Source organism: Protopterus annectens, chromosome 2.part1 (genome assembly GCF_019279795.1).
Source record: "Protopterus annectens isolate FY-2018-M chromosome 2.part1, PAN1.0, whole genome shotgun sequence".
Taxonomy (NCBI): Eukaryota; Metazoa; Chordata; order Ceratodontiformes; family Protopteridae; genus Protopterus; species Protopterus annectens.
The window spans coordinates 1076372247-1076396669 of record NC_056729.1 but is presented as its reverse complement, the minus strand read 5'-3'; the positions used below and the strand labels follow the sequence as shown (position 1 = coordinate 1076396669).

Below are 24423 nucleotides of genomic sequence, written 5' to 3'. Positions count from 1 at the left end.
CTGTATGTACCTGACCAGATACATGCAGTAACTGGAAAGTTCACAAAGGTTCCTTACAAACAGAATACAGGGAGATAACATAATGCCCTACTATGACCACCTCAAAGCCTGGTCTCTTTATTCAATATCATACAGACTTCTAAGAGGTGATCTTTGCCTGGCATACAAGGCATCCATGAACCCTGTTTTGATGAACCTTTTGCACATCCTCAAAACAAACAGCATCAGAACTGCTGTTTTAAAGGGCCTACATTTTACTTGTACATAAACTAGACATGTTGGAGAGACAGATATGTTTCTCATAGAATTTCCATTCTCTGGAACAGGTTCCCTATCTATGTAAAGCAGAGTTCCTCTCTCTCCCTATTTAAAGACAACATGGGCCGGATGAGTAATTGGAAATTCACCCCTGGTCTGGCACCCATGTATCTGATGGATGGAGGCAGTCAGTAAATCACCCCCTATATAAATCAAATTTGTGGGTCACATTTGGGTTGCATGGCTGGGCTTATAAAGGCCCTAGTGGTAATTAGCCTAGTGTTCACCTGTGAAGCTATAAGCCTATGAAACTGCACCTCATATGAGAGAATCCTTTTCAGGTTCACATGTCATTTGACATGCATAAGTTAATATGGCTGGGTAAAAAAATGGAAGCATTTTGTAAGCATTCTTAACAACATATTTTAATCCAACACACTAGCAATGTAAACAAAACTATTTCTTAAAAACTACTTTGATTATTGCTATGCATTCTTATCTAATTTTACAAATACAACAGGCTTAAATCAATTTTATACGACAACATAAAATTATCATTATTTTTAGAATATAGTTTGTATTATTTGTATGCATGTATATATGACAGTGACTGAGTAGTAGTTTTATGTGTTTATTTACATGAATAAATAAATTCTAATTATATGCCTATTTTTATTCTAGTTCTGGGAGTGTCAGAGTGGATGCTGAAGTAGTAACTGCTCCTATTGATGAAGCAACACTTGACAGCAGTATCATTACACTGAAAAATGTTCTAAGAAATAACTACAGCTATAATGTTTTATCAGTTTCTGTATTTGCAGAAGGTAATGTGTCTTCCATATTCTTAGAACTACAGCTATAATGTTTTATCAATTTCTATATTTATAGAAGGTAATGTATCTTCCTAGAAGAAACACTAAATAAATGAAAATATTGTTACATTCTGTGAATGCTAATTAAACTGATTAGGAATAACCCTGAGATGGTGGCCGTGGTGGTGCAGTGGTCAGCGTTGTCACCTCACAGCAAGAGGTTCTCCCGTTCGATTCTCGTCTGGAGTGCCTTCTGTGTGGAGTCTGCATGTCCTCCGCGTGGTTGAGTAATGCTAAAGACATGCAGGTAAGTGCAAGTGTGAATGGGCATGCCTTCGTTGAAGGTTAGGTGTTGGGCTGGCAAATAGGTACCGTACAAATCCACTGTCAGTCATGAGTGGACCAGAGTTCCTCTGTGCCGACCTCTAACCAAGAAAAGCCGAAAGAGGAATAACCCTGAGATGTAGTTATTCTCTGTAATCTAAATAAACTTTCTTTTCCCAGTAAGGCTGTAACAAAAAAAATGAGTGCATTGTGTTATCAAAAGAATTATAATTCTTATATATTGTCTACGTGTAGATCTTCTAATACTTCAGTGACACACAGAATGGGAAAACAGAAAAAAAATAAAGGACAACATAAGAAAAATATACTGTGACTAATTACAATCTGCCTGGAAGCTGTGACAATGTACTGTAAACAATACTAACTAACCTGGAATGCTAGATAATTTAATTCAATAAATTAAATATGGCAGTATGGAATCAAATGAATATTTAGTGTTGGTGGACATTTGTACAAGATTGCTTTTTAGAGTTAATTATTCCAAACTAAATACAGAACACCAAAATAAGGTCCAGTGCTATTAGAACTGAAATGTCTTTGCAAATACCATCGGAAAAAGCTATCACAATTGGTTACAATACTTTCTAATTGTTTTAGGAAAAAAGTTCTTATTTGTAGGTGAACTGGCGAATTTTGCAAATAACATCTGAAAAAGCAATCGCAGTTGGTTACAATACTTTATAATTGTTTTAGGAAAAAGGGTTTTATTTGTAGGTGAACTGGCGATTTTTCAAACTAGGTGTGCTTTTGGTGTGTGTGTGTGTGTGTGTGCGTGTGTGTGTGTGCGCATGCGCCTTCCACAATAGATTGGCATCCTATCCAGAAGCAGGTTTTCGCTACTCAATGAATGCTGGATGGATCAGCTCCTGTGAGAACCTGAACTAAAAAATGTTATATGCCCCAATGGACTGAGATATTAATGAAGCCTTAAGATACGAACAAGAAAATTAGATAATTTTACTTTGTTTTATGCATTTATTAATTAATAATACATATGGTCTAATGCAAAAAAAAAAAGCTGAAAAGAAATTCTGTGACATGCAAGGAAAGTGCACACTAGATTATAAAACCATTGAGGATACCACATCATTGCCAACAACAGATGCTAGGAGAATTGTATAGCATTGATATACACATAGTATAATACTAGAGATCTCTAGCAGATACTAAAGCACACTTGTCTAAGGATGACTAGAGTATACCTCGATACTGTCTAACATTATCTTAGCAAGATTGTGTTAACAATAACTACATAAGATTTTTTTAGCTACATGCACAATCTCATAATTACAGAAGTTAAGACTCTCCCAGCTTCATAACAGAGAACAGATATGCATATCTCCGTCTTTGCACAAATTGCAAGTACTCTCTCACTCATACAGTTATGCTTTTAAAGTCAAATGTATCATTATTCAAGGTAACTGAGTGAAAGTTAACGATCATTACAAAGCACTAATGCTATGAATAAATGTGCCATCAGTCGTTTTCAGCATGTGCTAGGACATAAATTGTAGCACTGCATAATAATAGCAGTAGATATGAACACATATTAGAGCAGAGAAACAGGAATGAGAGTCTTGCATTCTGGTGTATACTGGCTGCTTTCTAAGCAACTTGTGCTAACATAGGCATTTCTGACTGCTTTGCTCTAATGATGTATAATCTGTAATGATGTGTTTCTTTTTTAAAAAAAAAATTGATTTCAAATCAGATATTTCTGAATGTCAGATATCTGTTCTGATGGTAGATGTTACCATTCTTTTATTAATCAATGAAGGTACTTCTTCTGCTACAAGCATTTTTCTCTCTGTTATTATTTCAAATTCTTATGCACAATCTTTGATTATCCTAGTTTATAACAGAAAATGTCTTTTGAAGTCTATTTAACATTAGCGGTTGTGACTAAAATGCTTCTATTTCCTATGTATTTGTGCATTTAAGAACAAGCAAATGCACAAAGTAGCCTTTCCATTCTTCTGTTGATTTCTTTGTCAGTATGTGTTCAGTTCTTTCCATCATTCCATTCTTCCATTGAAAGACTCCAAACTTTCTACTGCAGGTGGAGCTCTGCAAAAAATATTTAGCACTGCCTGACAGTGGTGGTTCTACTATAATAGCCCAACACTCAGTTTCCTGAATCTCTACATTCATAATGTATTCAAACTCAAGAAACTTAACTATGAAAAGCACAGGTAGCACTAAATATAAAGCAATATCTAAATCTATGCATCTGTTTACTTCACCTCAAATGATGTATCATGTCCTAACTTTAAAGTCACTCATTAATCAGCAGTTATGCATCTGTTTACTTCACCCCAAATGATGTATCATGTCCTAATACAATTACACTAATACAGTTTAATGGTTTGTTGCCACTTCTTACGAAACAATACATCAAACTAAATGCAAAATGATCAACTGCACTCACTTTAAGACACAAAACTTCTGGTACTGCTTAGCAGTTGCAACCAATTTGTTTATATTATTTTAATACATGTATGGATCAGGTAAGCACATTGGACACTATTGCCCCTTTTCAATAGCAATTGGAGCCCTCTTTGGTTATACGACATGCTCAGAGTCGCACAGTAGACAAATGAAGGAGGAAGGAAGCAAGAGTTCCACCCCGGATTACAGGAAATGGCTCATTAGCATATTCGATTCTTAACAATCTGTACTAATTGTCTGACTATTTACATTCTTCTGACAGATGCTTATTGCATTTCTTAAATGCCTTACAGGAAATGCATCAAAACTTCTGCTAAAAGCACCATCTCTATTTAAAACTTCAGCTTTGGGATTCTACATCTTCAGTGTCTTGGACTAACGGAATAATTTACTTAGCTATTTATGTATGTGATAATACTTTTCAGCCACAGCTTGGTACAATACCAAAAACATATGTAAACATAAAAGATGCAGTAGTGCTTAACAAAATTTGACACATACAGTCAGTGTAAAGAAATATGGGAAAATCAGTCAAAGAGAACAAGATTGAATAATATATCTAATCATCACTAGAAAAATGGCTGAAATACAGGATAAAAGAAATAGCAGTCAAAAAAGTTTCAAGCATATAAATAAAGCAGCAGAGTACAGTAGGAGATCACCAAAACAAGTAAATGAGGTCCATCCATTTTACATGAAACAATGGATTTCTCAAGTTTCTGTTAGGAAATCAGACGTTATTCATGAAGCTGAAGCTGTTCACGTCTTTCCTAACTGAGGAGGTAGATGATCCCAAGCAGCTCAGACAACCTGAGAAAAAAGCTTTTTCAAAATTGCTAGGGAGAAAGAGGGCCTTTTCACATTAGTAACCCTTGACCTTGTGACCTTACTTAATAATTTTAGGATTCAGCAGTGTTTTTTTTTTAAAGTTAGGTTGTGGGGAGTATTCTGGATAGGAGTTTAAAGGTCAGAGAAGTTAAAAGAAGATTTGCTCTAGGAATGACTTGCAAATTACAGTGAAATGAATTTGGCTTTGATAGTTGTTATTAGTATGTAGTAAGTTGTTGTTATTATGATGGGGAAATTAGGGCAACTACAAGAATGAAAAACACTATGCCCGTGCACCGACCTCACTTGTAATCAAATCATACCAGTACACGGAAAGTCAATACCAGAAATGGAACAGTGGAAGCCACATCAAATAACTGATTTATTAAAATGCTCAAAACAGCAGCTATGCTGGTCAGCCAGGCCAAAAGAACTGATTATAGGTTCACAGGTAGGTACTAGGCTATCAGCCCAATGGCCTAAGTAAGCCTAGCCAACAAAGTTCTCTGACTTACGCCAACCCAAGAAAGTTAATTTCATGTGCCCCTGTTGAGCAGAGCCACAGAAGTGATTCCCGGGGTGTATTTCCTATTTCTCATCCACTCATCAAGATTTTTCTTGAAGAGTGTTAATGAGGAACTTTGCTTGACATTAATTAGCAAAACTCCACAAATGTAAATAATAAAAAAAGAGAGAGTAGTTAAGCACTTTCTTCTTGCAATGTACTAAGACTCATCAGAACTCTACAGTTGCTGAAGCTGCTGCTTTGACCATTTTAATAAATCAATTATTTGATGCAGCTTCCACTGTTCCATTCCTGATCTTGACATTACCTGCACTAGTGTGATTTGCAATGGCATACATGTTTCAATAACAGTATATTTTTGCTGTTTCCCTTGTTGACATTGGTAACATTGTAAATAATTTATAGCAGCACAGCAATAGCTGAAGAACTTCTCATCTCTGAATTTTCTATTAATTTTCAGTGAAAAGTTGAGGCCAAACAGACAGACACCAAGGTGTTTGTGCTACACAACTAAGTTTGAAAAGACAGAGTTCTGCTACCTTGAATGGCATCTTTCAGTCTTACTGGAGTCCAAAGGAGCTTGACTTTTGACTTTTCATGCTGGCTAACTATTTCCAGAAGTTTAAACACTCTTTTCTGCAAACTTTATTGACTACATGTATCACTTTGCCATGTCTAAGATGAATATCATATTTGTGTACATTGACATGAATCTTTAGACAGGTGCAATATTAAAAAAGCAATGAATAGTGCAAACTAAATGGTTACAGCACAAACTCAAAAATGAGCCTAGATTTTTTTTTTGTGGCCAGAGAAAACTTAATTTTTTTTAGGTATTCTTGTATCATAAACTTGTACATTCCTCAAATCCCATTGGTTTCAGTTTAGGAACCATGAGAGAATAATATGGTGATTTAAAGAGTGCTCTAAATCTTGTGAAAGCAGAAGCTATATATGACTTTTTCTTAACTGCTGAAGATTATGCCTTTGTAACTTCTTGACTGAAGGTAGGGTGTTAATAACCTAAAGAAACATCACAGCTCTATCAAAAGCCTGATACTGAATGACCACATTATAAGATCGTACAAGATGAACTTTCTAAGATATTATATTTCAGAAGTAGAAGTCTACGTGATATGTTCACAATGAGTTATTTTAGGCTATCTTGGGAAAGTACTGTAAATAATGAAATAAGTCTGACAGGCATTTTTTCTTGTGGTATTTGCTCAGCATGGTCCTACTTTTAACAGTTTTAATGGTAAAAGATTCAAAGTTATAGGAAGATAAACCTGTTTTACTGAACATGTGATTTATGCCATCAAATATAGTCGCAGTTCATTTTTTATAGGGAAAACTAAAATAAGTTTCAAGTGTAGGATACAAGAACATTTGAAGTACATAAGAAAAGTTAATAGGCCTCCTCCAGGAATGAAGCACTTTAATGAAAAACATGTTAATAAGGGGAATGTCTTGAAACTGCTTGTTTTGGAACAGTCTGTTTTAAATGTAAGTGTGACAAAAGTTTTAAAACAAATATTAAAAAATAAGAAAGGATGTTTTATTCTGAAAAATAACCATTGTACTCCCTTTGGTTTTAATCAGGAATATAATTGGAAGGTTTTGTTGATTAACTGTGATTAATTATGTTTTGGCGCTGTTATGTATTGTAAATTCTCTGCCATGTAATTTTATCCTCCCTGAAAGGCAGTAGCTGAGGCATATAGGAACTAAACCAGCTTGTGCTTTTGATGGAGTTGTAATTTTTTTATTTGCTTCTTAGTAATTTTGTTAGGGTGTTAATACCTCATCTGAACTTATGTTGGGCTTGTGGCAAGCAGCAATACTGACATAATCAAGTTCCTAGTGCTAGTTATGAATATTTTTTTACATATTTGGTTAACGACCAGAGGATTGCTAATTTTTGTGGTAGTCCTGGGGGAGGGTAGAAGGAGAAACTATAGAAAGTGATGTAATGATGGCATGTTTATGTGCTGATTGCAAAATGCCATAGAAAATGTGAGATTGAAAATATGACCAAATAGGCAAAAGACAGGCAAAAACTAGAGCAAACATTATAAAAAAGTGAAGTGGGCGAGTTTTCTGCTGAGCTCAGAGTTCTTTAAGCAATCCATTTTAAGCTGAGTTCACTGAGGTGTATGAAGTTGTTCACATTAAATCCCAGACAGGAATTTTTGAGAAACTCTATGATTGTTTTTGAGTGTGTGTGTGAGGGGATTGCATGCTACCCATAAGTAGATGTTGGTGTGGCCAGTTGCTATGCTCTGAATCAGCTAGATATGGGCTTTATCCTCTCCACCTGGACATTCTTTGAGATAAGCACAACAACATTTGGTCTGTTCTTAACTAGTAGTAAGAGTCTACTACTTAGCATATGTCAAACACATTGAGTAAGCATACCTTATCATTTAGCCATGATTCTGTTATGGCAAGAATAACACAATCCTGCTTTCTTATTAAATATTCTAGGGATAATCATTTGCTGTTGATGTTGTTTATGTAATCTTAGCTCTTTTGGTTAATGATTTCTGAAACATGTTGCAGAAGTTATATGGTTAAAAAGGTTAAAACTGAGCTTATTCTCCCTTACCCACAAAATTTGAAGTATTGCATGTATGGCAACTCCGACAATCTTTACAAAAGTTTAATTGCTGGAGGGTCTTCTTCTTCTTTCGGCTGCTCCCATTAGGGGTTGCCACAGCAGATCAACTGTTTCCATTTCCTCCTGTCCTCTGCATCTTGCTCTGTCACATCAACCACCTACATGTCCTCTCTCACCACATCCATAAACCTTATCTTAGGCCATCCTCTTTTCCTGTTACCTGGCAGCTTCATCCTTATCATCTTTTTGCCAATATACTGTGCATCTCTCCTCAGCACATGTCCAAACCAATGTAATCTTGCCTCTCTGGCTTTGTTTCCAAACCTTCCAACCTGGGCTGACCCTCTAATATACTTATTCCTAATCCTGTCCATCCTCTTCGCACCCAGTGCAAATCTTAACATCTTCAACTCTGCCACATCAAGCTCTGACTCCTGCCTTTTTATCAATGCCACTCTCTCCAACCCATATAACATAGCTGGTTTCACTACCCTCTTGTAGACCTTCCCTTTCACTCTTACTGGTACTCGTCTGTCACAAATCACTCCTGACACTCTTCTCTGCCCACTCCATCCTGCCTGTACTCTCTTCTTCACCTCTCTTCCACACTCACCATTACTCTGAACTGTTGATCCCAAGTACTTAAACGCATCCACCTTTGCCACCTCTACTCCCTGCATCCTCACCATTCCTCTATCCTCCCTCTCATTCACACACATACATTCTGTCTTAGTCCTGCTGACCTTCATTCCTCTTCTCTCTAGAGCATATCTCCACCTCTCCAGGGTCTCCTCCACATGTTCCCTACTCTCACTACAGATCACAATGTCATCTGCATCATAGTCCACAGGGACTCCTGTCTGATCTCGTCTGTCAACCTGTCCATCACCATTGCAAATAAGAATGGGCTCAGAGCTGATCCTTGATGTAATCCCATCTCCACCTTAAATGCATCCGTCACTCTCACCACAGACCTCACCGCTGTCACACTATGGTGTCGGTCAATTCCAAACTCCTTCATCTTCCTCTCTTAAAACCCTCTTTTGTGCGGTTTTGTGCATTTTTGTGCATAGAGCAACAGCGGGCAGCACCGCCTAATTGGGTTTAAACTATTCCTGGCTTCACAAAGTCTGCTCTTCACTTTTTCCCATAGAACTGCTCTATCTCTCAATTTAAACACCATATTCTCATTCTAAGGCCCATTCACTGATCCAATTAAGTAATCCTACAAGTTAGCACTATTAAACCATAAGCACTACTTACTCTTATACTCTCTACGATTACCCTGTCCTCTATTGGTCCATCTTAAATTCAGTTTCCCTATATTACTCTAGCATGTCCAAAGGTCAGTCAATAGTTTCCTCTCCAGTCCAGCTGGTGAATCTGGGAATTCTGAGGCAATGTTATAACTGTCTCATGTACATGGACAACCCTCTCCTCCTCCAAACAGTTTCTAATATATGTGAGAGATGCAACTATTTAGCCAAACTGGAGGCTGAGCTCTCTCATCTCAAAACTGGTGTAACCAGTCAGGAGGAGAAGTTAACCTCATACAACACAATTCCAGTATCACATAGTCCCACCACATCAGCGAACCAAACACATAAATACACAAAAACATACTCGGAGGCTCTAAATAATAATCTACCTAAGCAACAGAGACCTCCAAAGCAGACATCCAAGCAAACGCTACATCAAAACAAAACATGCACAACACATAGCCCACAAAGTCAGTGTGACAAGCAGCCACAGCCCTTAAGGCTGAATAACACACCTGATACTCTTGTAATAGGTGACTCTATTGTCAGCCACACTGATGTCCCGCTCACCAGGCTGAATAAAGAGAAGGTCATGGTGAGCTGCCTGTTGGGTGCTAGGATCCGCCACATAATGCAAGCACTCAGGTCATTCCAAAGCAAATACAAATATGACTCAGTCATTGTACATGCTGGTGTGAATGACCTGAGACGTACCTCCCTGGACTACATGAAAAGAGACATAGAGGAGCTCTCTGATCATGTAGCCCAGGCTGGTATGACCCTGACCTTGAGCAGCATCTTACCCTCACCTAGAATGATGCCACAGTACAAAGACAAAATGATCGATTTTAACAATTGACTAAAATTTCGGTGTCATTCAAAGGGGATCCAGTGTCTGTCAGCCTGGGATGACATGCTCGACAAGCCACGTTGCTTCGCTAGGGATAGCTTGCACCTGTCACCACTGGGCTTTCGCATATTTGCAAAGGCTCTTGCCACCCCCATAGTGCCTTTTTTAGGCAAGGTGCAAAAGTCAAACCCACCCCCATAGACAGCACAAGGAACAAGAAACTAAGGGTAATGCTGCTTAACACCAGAAGTCTTAACCTCAAGATGCACACACTCGAAGCTCTCCTCAGTATGGAGAACATCGATATCTGTGCAGTGACAGAAACCTGGTTCAAGGCTCCAGAGAGCACCCCAGCACTAGCAGGCTATACCTCATATCATGCTTTTCGGCCCCAAAACCCAGACCGAACCACAAAAGGAGGGAGAGTTTCCATATTTATCAAGGATATCCACACCTCCAGGTTAGTGGCATTGCACGAAGTATGAGAGACCATCCATGTGCAACTAACAGTGGGCAAGACTGCTTTTCAGTTTATAGCATCCTACAGACCACCCTCTCAAAGTCAGGAATCCCACTCAGCTTTCCTGAAAACATTGGAGAACATGAAGATCTCTCCGAACACCATTATATTGGGTGACTTCAACTACCCAAACATTGACTGGGAGCACTACTCAAGCCCCAGCACCTTAGCCCAAAGGTTCCTGGAAATTATAAACTCAAATGCTATGGAACAACTAGTCACCACTCCCACAAGAGGGACAACATACTAGACCTGATCATTACCAACATGGGGACTCTATGCTCCACACCAGTAGTATATCCCTCATTGGTAAGATCAGACCATAAATTAATTTCACTGGATGTTCACATCCCGACCCCACCCCCAGCCCAGAAAACCACAGTGAAAAACTTCTCAAAAGTGAACTTTTCACTTCTCAAAACTGAAGTGGAATCCTTCAAGGCCCCAGGGCCAGTGGAAACTATGGCCCAAACTGCAGAATCCTATATAAACGCATTCTACGGACATCTCCAGGAATGCATGGATCATGTTATCCCAAACAAAACCAAGACCCAATCATCCAAAGGCAGGCATCCAGTCTGGTGGACCCCTGCCATAAATAAACTGTACAACAGAAGGAGGAAGCTACTACATGATAGAGCAAAATCCCTAACAGGGAAGTTATCTCTGTTCAGTACTAGCAAAAAATTACGATCCCTCATAAAATCCTCCAAGGCCAGCTTCAAGAGAAAAATTGCACAGGACACCAAAGACAATCATAAGGCTTTTTTCAGTTATGTTAGGAACCTGGGATGCAACTCCCAGACTTGTTCTGAGTTGATTCTAGATGACAAAAAATACACTGAACCCACAGACATCGCCAATATCCTGGCAGACAGGTTCAGTGCAAACTTCTCCACCCCCCCCCAAAAGAGCAAGTATCTATCCCGGCAGAGGGCTGCCTCCCAAACATCTCTGATGCTCGGGTGAAGGCTGCCCTCTCCAAAGCAAAAAACACTGCTTCCATGGGACCAGATGGCGTCCCAGGTTGCATCCTACATGAACTCCAAGAGGAACTAATCCCTCAAATAAAACAGCTATACAATCTCAGCCTCACTACAGGATATGTGCCCACAGAATGGCGCACAGCAACAGTGGTCCCACTCCGCAAAGGTGGAGCCTCTACGGACCCTGGAAACTATCGCCCCATAAGCCTGACTAGCTTACTCTGCAAGGCTATGGAGAGGATCATCATGGAGCTCATAAACAAAGACACTGGGGACCTACAGACACTAGATCCTACCCAGTTTGGCTTTGTCAAGGGCAGATCCTGCCTTTTGAACCTGGCTGACTTCTTTGAAACAGTCACCAAAGCCATAGATGAAGGGAAGGTAGTCCACACAGCCTGTCTGGACCTTGCAAAGGCATTTGACACAATACTCCACTGGGGCATCATAGATAAGCTATCCAGCTTAAATATAAACCCCTATGTCACAAGATGGGTCGCAAACTGGCTCAAAGACAGAACCCACAGAGTGAGAGTTGCTGAAGCCATGTCTGACTTGAAACCGGTCACAAGTGGCATCCCACAGGGTTCTGTCCTGGGACCACTCTTGTTCGGTATATACTTTTCCGAGGTACAGGCAAACGTGGGAGGACTATGGCTCACCAAGTTTGCAGACGACTGCAAACTAGGTGCCATAATCGACTCTCCAGCTGACACAAACATCCTTCAAAAAGGTCTCACAGAGACAGATAACTGGTGCCAGCACCATGGTTTAAAGCTAAATGCCAAAAAATGTATAGTCATACCCTTTGGCAAAAACAATGTGCCCACAAATTACCACATAGGCGGAAACCCATTAAGTGCAGAGAAAGTTATTAGGGACCTGGGGACCCAAGTTGATAGCAATTTCTCCTTTGAAAACCACATTGCCAAAGTGGTTAGAAAGACCTTCGACATAGCCCACTTCATCACGAAGTGTTTCACATCTAGATCAAGAGAGGTAATTGTGCCCCTTTATTCATCCCTCATCAGGCCCATCATAGAATACAATGCCCCTTTTGGGATGTACCTTACCCGACACCTGCAGCAATTAGAAAGACCCCAAAAGTATCTCACCAAGAGGATCAAGGGTCTCAAACAGATGCCATATGCTGCTCAGTTAAAAAAACTCCAGCTCTACTCAGTTGCATACTGCCTACTTCGAAGCGATCTATGCCTGACATGCAAAGCTATGTCAAATCCAGAATTAATGGACATGCTCCACCTCAGTAAATCTAAATCCTTTAGAGCCACACGCTCGAGGGACTTGAACTTCAACACAGAAATAAATAGAACTTGCTGGAGGGACAGGTTCATAACCCAGAGGCTCCCTTCGCTCTGGAATAGAATTCCAGTTCATGTGAGGCAGAGCACCTCACTGAATCTCTTCAAGAAGAATCTCGATAGGTGGATGGGGGATCGTAGGATTGTCCCAGGGATTACTCTCATGTCACTATTAGACAGAGGCACAGTAAACTAAACCTTAAAAAGGGCACAGTATACTCAAATCAAGGGGTGGCGTAAGCCATACAGAATTGGGCTAGGCTTATAATTGCCCCAGAGCAGATAGCCTAGTATGAACCAATGAATCTATGAACTCTTACATACTTCTCTGACACTCCCAACTTCCTCATACAATACCACATCTCCTCTTTAGGCACCCTGTCATATGCTTTCTCTAAATCCACAAAGACACAATGCAACTCCTTCTGACCTTCCCTGTACTTCTCCATCAACCCTCTCAGAGCAAACATCGCATCTGTAGTTCTCTTTCCTGGCATGAAACCATACTGCTAATCACTAATCATCACCTCCCTTCTTAACCAAGCTTCCACTACTCTTTCCCATAACTTCATGCTGTGACTGATCAGTTCAATCCCTCTGTAGAAGAAAACAAAAGACCAAGGCACAACGAAAAACCAATAAATAAATAAAGTGCCACTGACTGCTGGAGACAAACTGGATGAAGTTAATAGGTTATTTGATAATCCACAAAGGTCACGTCAAACAAGTGAGCATTAATGCCTTAAATACAACTGCGTTTTCGTCCTACTACACTGACTTCTTCAGATAACCTCTGACTAAAAACTGAGCCTTTTATACATAAATTAAATAATAGGTTAACCAATCACACAAATACATTAATTAAAAAAATGATTATTAAGTTTCTTTAAAACCCCTTTTCTATTAAATCAGTAATGTTCAATGTAAAAACGAAAATTAACTAAGACCTTTTATAAACTAAAACCATTTGATGTGAAATTCAATTTGTGGTCTTTAATAACTCTTTTTCACCATGAATAAATAGTTAAAATCCTAAGTATAAATAAATTCTCTTAAAAAATGAAAAAATACTAGAATAAGCATAAAATAAGCATAAAATAAATGAGAATAGCCTGCCATCTGCTGGTTGTATTACAAATTACATATTAGAACTTTATAATTTTCCTGCTTTTAATTTTAAAAGTGGTACAATGGAAATTAATTCATTATGACCTGGGGGGGGGGGGGGTGGCATCAAGAGAGATTTGCCACCATAATTCTCTAAATTCCAAATTCTCTTCCCACAACCCACCCTTCACATCTTTCTTAACTTGTTCTAGAACCATGAAATGGAATTTTGCATTGGGAGAGACCGTGGTGTGTTTATATAGAGCATTTCTTTCCTTTTTATTGACATTTCATATTTATGCTCATAAATTCTCCTTTTTAATATTCTCTCTGTTTTTTCCACATAAAAAGAATTACATTCTGAGCATAAACCTATATAAACCACTCCCTTGGTCTCACAATTACAATAATCATTACTAATAATCCACCTCTGTCTACTTTCTAGGAAGATTTTTTCAGTGTCAATAATGTTGCTACATTGTGCACAATGCCCACATTTGAATGTACCCTTCCTAATCCTAGCTGATTTACAAGGGCCTTTATATTCCAACAATTTCTTAAAAGAATTTGAATTCTTATACACAACGTTGCAGTCAACTCTATTGATTAGTTCCAAGTCAGTCAAACTAATGAACTTGGCCCATTCCTTTTCAACAACCTTTCTTGTGATGTTATTGTTAAAGGCGTTGTATTCAAGAACTAGTGCTTGCCTATAATCAGGTTGATTAGTAGAAGGGGGGTTAGGGCTCAATGAAAAATTATGAATTACATTAATAAGGGCCCTATTTCCAAGGATGGGTTTAAATCTACATTTTCTCCCATCCATAACCTCCTTCTCAATTTTATCAATGAATTCCTAGGGATATCCTCTTTCTAAAAACATTTTGCTAAGTAAATTACATTCTTCCATAAAATCAGCATCCAGGGTGGTCATACGACTTCCTCTGACAAATTGTCCCTTCACAATATTCTTTTTACAGTAATAAGGATGTGCACTTTGATAGTGTAGAAATGAATTACAAAAGGTGGGTTTTCTAAATATTCTAGATTCAAATCTACCATTCCTCTTGTATATTTCTACATCCAAAAATTGTAACTTCTCAGGGGAAACATTGAAAGTAAATTTAAAAAATGTAGTTGTTTCACCTAAATATATCATGAATGCTTCTAATTTCGTAATACCCCCTGTCCATAAAATTACTATATCATCCAGGAATCTTCGATATAATTTCCAACATGGCTGAAACCTGGATTCTAGAATGTACGATTCCTCCCACCTAGACAACACCAAATTAGCATAGGTGGGGGCACCGGCTGCACCCATTGCAACACCCCTAACTTGTTTGTAAAACTCCCCACAAAAATTTAGGAAGTTGTACTTAAGGACTATGTCCATTAGTGATACACAAACCACTTTGTCGTTATATGACAATGTGTCATTTTGAAACACAGTCTCCTCAAACATTTCCATCCCTTCCATGTGGGGGATACTAGAAAACAGATCCACAATATCAATAGTAACAAACAACAAATTATCACAAAAAAACTGTTCAGTAATGACTTCAAGAAAGTCCCAAGAATCCTTTAAAATAGATTCTTTCTTAATCCACAAATCTTTTAACTTATTATCAATAAACTTAGCTAGGCCCTGTGTTTTTGAGCCACAAGCTGAGACAATAGGTCTTAATGGGGGTCCCTTCATTTTTGTGAATCTTAAGGATCCCAAAAATGGTAGGGACTCTGGGTTTATCAATTTTTAAGAAATCATTTTTTTTTATCATATAACCCTTCATAAAACATGTCTTTCAAACAAATATCAGTTTTATTATATGCAATATTTACTTCATTAATAGACAGGTTGGTATATCCTTCCTCATTCATTAAAATTTCATTCATTTTGCCTTCGTATATGATATTATCCATTAAAACTACTCCTCCCCCTTTGTCAGGTTTCATAATTCTGATTTCATGATTATCTCTTAAAATATATAAAATATCCCTTTCATTGTTGCTCAGATCGGGCCTAAACCCCACTTTCTTAAACTTACTTCTTAGTTCTTCTTCCATTAAGATTTCTAAATTTTTCAATTGTGGAAGCAGGGGTGGATTGAATACAGTTCTTTTCCTCAATTGTTGATTAAATACATCTCCCCCAGAAGGTAATAATAAACCTAAATTAATTTTTCTTAAAAAAAGCTTTATATCTAACAAAGTCTGTGTAAGTTCACCCTTTTTGTAAGCTATACATTTAAAACCTTTTGAAAGCAGGCTAAAATGCTCTTTTTCTAGTAATATGTTGCTAAAATTATAAATACTGAACTCATTAAAAGTGTGCTTAACACCACAGACCAAAATATCACTACAATTGGATTGATTATTAGGGGGGTTCACTAATTAGTATTTGCCCCTCCCCGTTCACCCCCTCTCCATGGAAAATGTCTATCTTGGTACCCAGGTTTATTCATTAACCTCTCAGATCTACGGAGGGGGGGATTCTTCATAAGAGGGTCCCCCTTCTTGAAATACATTATCATCCTCAAAATCCACCTGGTTGTCCTGAACATTATTATTTCCATACAGTTTTTTCAAGAAACCTGAAACCCTTGGTTGGGGGTATACTGTACCATTTTTATATTCCTCAGTATCACATTCAAGTTTCTTGAATTTCCTTTGAATAATATCCATACACTTACCATCAATCTCTCCCCTAATATTAAAATACTTATCATTCTCTTCCGTAATAGTAAAAATTAAATCATCTTTTATACACTGATCAAGTTCGGTTATTTCATTCTGTAAAACAACCTGGTTCCTACTGTTTTCCTTAATAATAAGTTTCAGCATGTCTAAACCACAATTATTGAATAGCTCAATTAATTCTTTATGAAAAACAGACCCTTCACGAACATTTTGGGATATTTAATAACCCTTAGTCCTTTAGGGACTATACCCCTACAAATGCATTCATTTAAATATTCATTTTCGATCTCCAGGGTCCGGTACTTTAACATAAGCTTACCCAAATTGTCCAACTTGACTCTATAAGAGTCAGCCACTACAGGTTGTCCATTAGGCAGTTTGTTTTTAAAAGTATACTTTCTAAAATAACCAGTCCTTGATTTCTTTTAAATGTAAACCAGAGCCACAATCATTATTGATGTTAACAGTACCTGAAAAAGTCGTGTGATTAGAAACTGTTTTTTGACCTGCTGGAATGGTACCATTTTTTACGTTTGTGTTACCACCAGAATTCCCCGCTTCACACAGAATTCCTGGAGTTATAGCAGCATTAAAAGAATTATTGCCAACCTCATTTCGATCCTTCGATCCATTTTTGTCATTTTGCTGCCCACAATGAATGCCTGGCCTGGAATCCACTTCCAGTACTTCTGCATTGTGGACACAAACGTTGCTGCATAGTCCTATCAAGGACTGAGTCAGAGGTGTCAGTAAATCAATCAGCTCGGTTAGCTGACCAATAAGCTTTCTCGATTGTCCAATTTCATCCGCCCCTTTCCCTTCCAGTGGGTCCATTTTCTCCATAGCAGAAAATCCAATAAACAAAAGACCAAGGTACAATGAAAAAACAATAAATAAATAAAGTGCCACCGACTGCTGGAGACAAACTGGATGAAGTTAATAGTTTATTTAATAATCCACAAAGGTCACGTCAAACAAGTGAGCATTAATGCCTTAAATACAGCTGTGTTTTCGTCCTACTACACTGACTTCTTCAGATAACCTCTGACTAAAAACTGAGCCTTTTATACATAAATTAATAGGTTAACCAATCACACAAATACATTAATTAAAAAAACTGATTACTAAGTTTCTTTAAAAACCCTTTTCTATTAAATCAGTAATGTTCAATGCAAAAACAAAAATTAACTAAGACCTTTTATAAACTAAAACCATTTGATGTGAAATTCAATTTGTGGTCTTTAATAACAATCCCTCTGTAGTTACTACAGCTCTGCACATCACCCTTATTCTTAAAAATCGGTACCAAAACACTTTTTCTCCATTCCTCAGGCATCCTCTCACTTTCCACGATTTCATTAAACAATCTAGTTAAAAACTCCACTGCCATTTCACCTAAACACCTCCATGCTTCCACAGGTATGTCATCTGGACCAACAGCCTTTCCGTTTTTCATCCTCTTCATAGCTATCCTTACTTCCTCCTTGCACTTCATGATTCACTATCCGCACATTATCCAACCTTCTCTCCCTCTCATTCTCTTCATTCATCAGCCCCTAAAAGTACTCTTTCCATCTGCTCAACACACTCTCCTCACTTGTGAGTACATTTCCCTCATTATCCTTTATCACCCTTACCTGCTGCACATCTTTACTAGCTCGGTCCTTCTGTCTAGCCAATTGGTACAGGTCCCTTTCTCCCTCTTTAGTGTCCAGCCTTTTATACAACTCTTCATATGCCTTATCCTTACCTTCGCCACCTCTCTCTTTGCCATGCACCTCATCTCCTTATACTCTTGTCTACTTTCTTTATCTCTTTGATAATCCCACTTCTTCTTTGCCAACCTCTTTTTCTGTATACTCTCCTGTACTTCTTCATTCCACCCCCCGGTCTCCTTGTCCTCCTTCCTCTGTCTAGATGTCACACCAAGCACCTTTCTAGCCATCTCTTTTACTAGCTCTGCTATAGTTACCCAGCTATTCAGTAACTCTTCACTACCACCCAGTGCCTGTCTTAACTCTTCCCTGGACATCCCCTCACAATTACCTTTTTTCAATTTCCACCATTTGATCCTTGGTGCTGCCCTCACACTCACCCCCCCCCCTTCTAGATCACCAATGTCATCCTACAAACCACCATCCTATGCTGCCTAACTACACTATCCCCTGCCACCAGTTTACAGTTTCCAATCTCCTTCAGAGGGTGTTAGATACCAAATCACTTAAACACTAGAAAGTTCAGCAGAGAATAACAGCCTCCTTTATCGTAAAGAAAAATACATATGTGTTAGACTAGGAAATCAAGGTTCTGTCTCCTCAAAATAACAGAATACAGAATATTTTATACTTTCTTTCATTAAATGTAACATTATTGTAGCAATCATAGAATGATCACTGACCAATTAAAAATGAACACTACAGCACTCATTTTGATAAGATCCTCTGACTACTTGTTTATGACTTTACATATTAGGCATGGGTTTCAAATTCCATGATAGAACTTTGTACTCCCAATATAACTTATACATTTCTTACTCTGTCGGTGTTTAGTAATATTAGATAGGAAGAAAATCTTCCGATACATACTGAAGAACATTCAAGAATCAATTTTGTTATGAAAGCATATTAGAAATGAACTGCACACACTAAAATTTTGCCTTCTCCATACTCCTCACCCTTTACATTCCACCATCTGATGCTGTAAGGCACAACCCAAACAATACTATTTTTCCCATGACTGGACAAAGAGTACAAGTTTTTAGATGAAAGGACACTCTTTCACTTGCTATCAGACATTCTTCACATGCTGTTTTATTTCTGTTTTATTGAGGATTTCAGTGGTGGCATCAAGACACTACTAGAGAGTAAAGAGACACTGGCAGATCAGGCTGAATGCTGATAAACAGCCTGGTTTAAATGAATCAATTAGTATCAAGTGTTTTTTTACTAAGACAATGGATTTGAAGATGAATGTATATGGTATTTTAGTTACAAATCAATTGCTAACAAGTAATACTGCTTACTCAAACTTAATTGCATGCACTTTAGAGCATGAAAGAATAGTAACCAATAGTATTATGATTTTGGGGCAAAGCCCATTTTTAGATTGTTTGAATCGGTTGTCTTTATCACGTGATTATTTGAATGTCTTTTTAAGGGGTGTGTTTGTGTTTTGCAAACTTTTCTGATGAACTTCTTGTTGAAACATTAAAGAGAAAGAAAGCGCTAAGAAAAAGTCTTTGTGGTTTCTTTTTCAGCCATAGTTTTGCCTTGTTTCTTCAGTTTTCATATTATAAATGAACTGCACCCGTTACAATTTTGCCTTCTCCATACTCCTCACCCTTTACATTCCCCCATCTGATGCTATAAGGCATCAGCCAAACCATACTATTTTTTCCCATTACTGGACAATGAGTAGAAGTTTTTAGATGAGAGGACACTCTTTCACTTGCTGTCAGACATTCTTCACATGCTTTTTTATTTCTGTCTTATTTGCAATGAAAACGTGCCTCCTTCTTGATGGAACAACACTCTAAATAATCTTTAGAAATGCAGTCTCCACTGTGCATATTTTCACATTCCCTCAATCTCTTATATAATCATATATTTACTAAAAATCTTATAGCACGTTATTTACATCTTATACTGTGGTATGATTTTTATTAATATTGGTCGCTAGTAACAATTCATTTTTCTGCATCTGCAATGTGACATCTTTTGTGGATTCTAATAATTTTAAATTTGTGATTTTTTTTACCATAAATAGAATAAAGCCTGACAATGTGATTAGAATAGCTTTAAGCATAAAACAAACAAAAAAATTAAATTCCCTCCACCATCCAGAGAAAAGCTTAACCATGCCCATTGAGAACTATCAGATTATTTGACATGTGAATATTCAGCGACTTTCTGAATTACTTTATACTGACTACACTACTGTGTTATTAGGAATAAAAGAACAACACCCCATTTGGATGAGTATGCATGTACCCCCTTTACAAGGAAGAATAAAGTTGAGTGTCATGCAGTTCTGCAGCACCACATTGTACATTGCAGTCAGTTCTTGGATTATCAAATTAATAGACTCAAAAGTGGAATTACTTAATATTTCCAGGAGATTAAGATGGCTTCCTAACCTCCCCGAAGGAGTCCACCACCCCATAATCAGGTACAATACTCCTTCCAGAAATGACACCATTATCATTATCCATGTGCTCAAGCTCTTTAAAAGCAGTTTTTTTAGAACATATTATATACCCAAGAGGCATCTATTTTTCCAGCTGGGTTAGGAATGCCATCAGAGTCTCTCTTATGATAGGCCTTATGAATCTTTCCTTTAAGGAAACTATAAACTAGGATGTTGGGTGAACTGCCCATTGTGCAAATGAAATCAGTCTCCAAAACATCATTTACCAAGGGCATCAATCCCAGATAACTTAAAAAGGAACTCGTTGTAGATAATATAATGTCTAAATCAGTGTTCAAAAGGCAAAATTCATTCATAATACTGGAAACAGAATCAAGAAATAATGTTGATTTTGAAGAAGAATTACTGGAGGTTGAATCAGAACAGGGTGATGTAGCAGAATCACACAATTTAACTTCCTGGTCCTTTCCATGTGGTGCTAAGTGAGTTTCTTTGGGAATGTAATTTGATGTAAATGAAATCTTGGGACTACAGGTCATGAAGGTTCTGCTCGGTTGGTTGTTAGGCTGCATGAAGGGCACTATGCTATTTTTGCAAAATAAAACATGGGGATTTACAATACAAAAGCATGGTTTCATCAATATCTTCCAATTCTAAGTTCTTGGGGAGAGGGATAGCAGGCACTCTCATAGGTATGTCCATGAGGATTTCATGAGGGGGCAATTTTCTAGGAGCACGATCTACACTTAAAATAATAAATAAAAGTAAAGGCAATGCTTCTGGGCAGTTAAGACTAGTTTCTTCACAAACCTTAGCTACCCTAATTTTGACCATCTGGTTGGCTGTCTACACTATCAAAGAAGCCTGCAGTCTATAAGAACAATGAAATTGCAATTTAACATTTAAGATCTTACAAAGTTGCCATATTACCTGACTAGGAAAATGGGAGCTCTGGTCAGACCGAATGCAACAAGGAACACCAAATCTAGGAAATAGCAGTATTAGAAACTTCTTTGCTATTGTGTTTGCAACATTCTTCACTTGTGGATATGCTTCTACCCATCCAGAAAAAAATGTTGGTTACAAAAAGAGCATCCACCTCTGATGGACGTTTTGCACATCTGCTTGTGACACAAATAAAACATGTTGGTGAGAAAGATATGTGTCTCAGATGATCCCCATGCTCTGGAACAGGCTTCCCATCCATGTGAAGAATCCTTACCTAACCCTGTTTAAGCATAACTTTGACCAGTGGATGGGAAATCAGAAATTCACCCCAGGTCTTTCCCCCATGTCTGTGATAGACAGAGGCAGGCAGTAATGATAAAAACTAACATACCACCCACATAACCTCTAAAAACATCTTAACTAACATACCACCTCCTAATAAATGCCCATGATATATAGGGGCACAATTGGGTTGGATTGCATAGCTAGACTTATAAAGGCCCTGTTTACCATTAGCATAGTATATAACAATGAAGCAATGAACCTGTACAGAACTGTTGGCACTTGAGAAAGTTCAATAAAATCCCACTGTAAGAAGCAGAAGTGTCCATGAGGCTTTTTCAGTGCTTGAACAGGTGTAGGTACAGATTTATTGAAAAAACACACTACTATGCAGTACAATAAAAGTCTTGCCACCATGTATTAAACCAACAAAGTTTATTTAGTGCTTTCATTCTTTTTCATATAAGAACTTCTTCAGAATAACATTTACCACTTGTTAAGTCTTAGCTTTTCTTTTAATAGCACACACATGTTATTTAATCTTATCAATTAACTTTCTTGTACTTTTTCCTACATAAAAATAGTCACAATATGACCAACAAGCTAAATAAACTAATACTTTACTTTGGCAATCATATCTTCCTTTAGCTACCAACATATAATTGATATGCTTAAAATAAAAGCTATTAACAGCCAAGATGTACCTAAAATAAGAACCATATGTCCCCCATTTCTCATTTTTCTCATTATTCTGCTGCTGTGAAATGTTCTAAAATTTGTTTCAGATTTTTAGGGGGTTTTTTTTAAATAAAATTAGGAGTAGATCCAACTATCTTACAAAGTTCTTTGTTTCCCATGATCATTTTCCTATTGTCGGAAATAATATTCTGAATTAAAGGAGCATCAATACTCATAGGTATTGGGAATGAACAACAATAGTCATAATTAGTTTCATTATTAGAACCTACCAATACCTTTTTGCAAGTGAATCATTTCTTAAGAATAGGTGGGAATATAACATTGTCAACAATTTCTTTTAGTTTATTAAATGGATACCCCCGAGCTGTAAACAATTCAATAAGCACTTCCACTTCTTGAATAAAATTATTATCATCACTAATTAGCCTACTTAATCTTATAACTTGACCTCTAAAAGTATTTAATTTCATAAAATTATGATGATAACTATCAAAATGAAGGTAATTATTTGTAAAAGTTTTCTTATGATAAATATTACTCTGAAACTTCTTTTCATCCTGGATCATAAGTCACCTCAATGTCTAAAAAGTAAACAGTATTACCTTTATCACTAATTTTACATTTTACCTATTGAACACTGTGATTAATTTGTTGAAAAAATTCTTCAAAAGAACCTATGTCTCCAGTCCAAAAAAAAAATCATCAATGTATCTTTTGTAAATGCTGATGAACTATAATTTTACAACTTCATTAAAAATTCATGTTCCCATCAACACATGACTAAATTAGTGAAAGCAGGGGCAACATGTTCTCCCAATTGCTACACCACTTATCTGCTGGAAAATATTATTAAAAATAAAGTAATTATTACCAAAAACTAATTCCAGCAATATACAGTTATTATTGATATCCAAATTAAAATGACTAGCATATTTATTAAGAAAAAGGCTAACAAAATCTAACCATTCTTCTAGTCTGATAGAAGTATACAAGGAACAAACATCAATGGTATAAAGAAATGTTTCATTACTGCAAACGGAATAATTTTTCAATTCATTTAAAAACTCAGTGAATCATTTAAGCAACATGCACTATTTTGCACTACAGGAGTTAATACTCATCCAAATAAACTGAAATATTAACTGCTGTAGTGTGTGGTGCAGAAATAACCGGCTTAAAAGGAGGATGCACTGAATTGTTATGCATTTTCAGTATGCAAAATAAAATTCCAAGTTGTGGCTGTTCAACTAAAAAACAATTAAATAAATCTATAGAAATGTACCCTTGGTGTAAAAAATCCAAAAGAGAAAGATCAACATTTTGAAAACTCCTCCTAACTTGATCCTTAGACTTTTTTTATAAGTCTTAGAATCTGACAATAAAGATAACGTTGCTTCATTATATTTTGCAACTTCCATTATAACCACTCCAGTCCCTTTATCAGCTTTCCTATATCTATAATTAGTATAACTATGTAAATTTCTTAATGCAAGATATTCATCCTGGTCTAAATTAAAACAATTATTCTGAAATCATACTGAACTAATAGGCTTTCTCATCAAATTATGAGGTTTGGAATAGACCAATTTGTCCTGGGACATCTTCAAGTTGGGCTAGATAAATTGAATAGCAGGAATTAAGAGGATAAGGGGAGGATAGGGTTAAATGGGATGGAGGGATGGTTGGGAGGAAATGAGGTAAGGGTAGGGAGGGGCTTAAAGGGTGTTATACAAGTGTAACTGGGGTAGGAGTCACAATTTTTGTGTG

General features: G+C 37.2%; 1 protein-coding gene across 2 annotated transcripts in view; it reads left to right on the top strand.

Annotated features, from left to right (window-relative positions):
• Positions 1–24423, top strand: part of LOC122794328 — a 1793522-nt gene that overhangs the window by 1182160 nt on the left and 586939 nt on the right. For both annotated transcript variants that reach the window (XM_044062632.1, XM_044062631.1), the window contains one exon: positions 940–1082. In XM_044062632.1, the coding sequence (XP_043918567.1) occupies positions 940–1082 (143 nt within the window). The remainder of the gene's footprint in view (positions 1–939; positions 1083–24423) is intronic.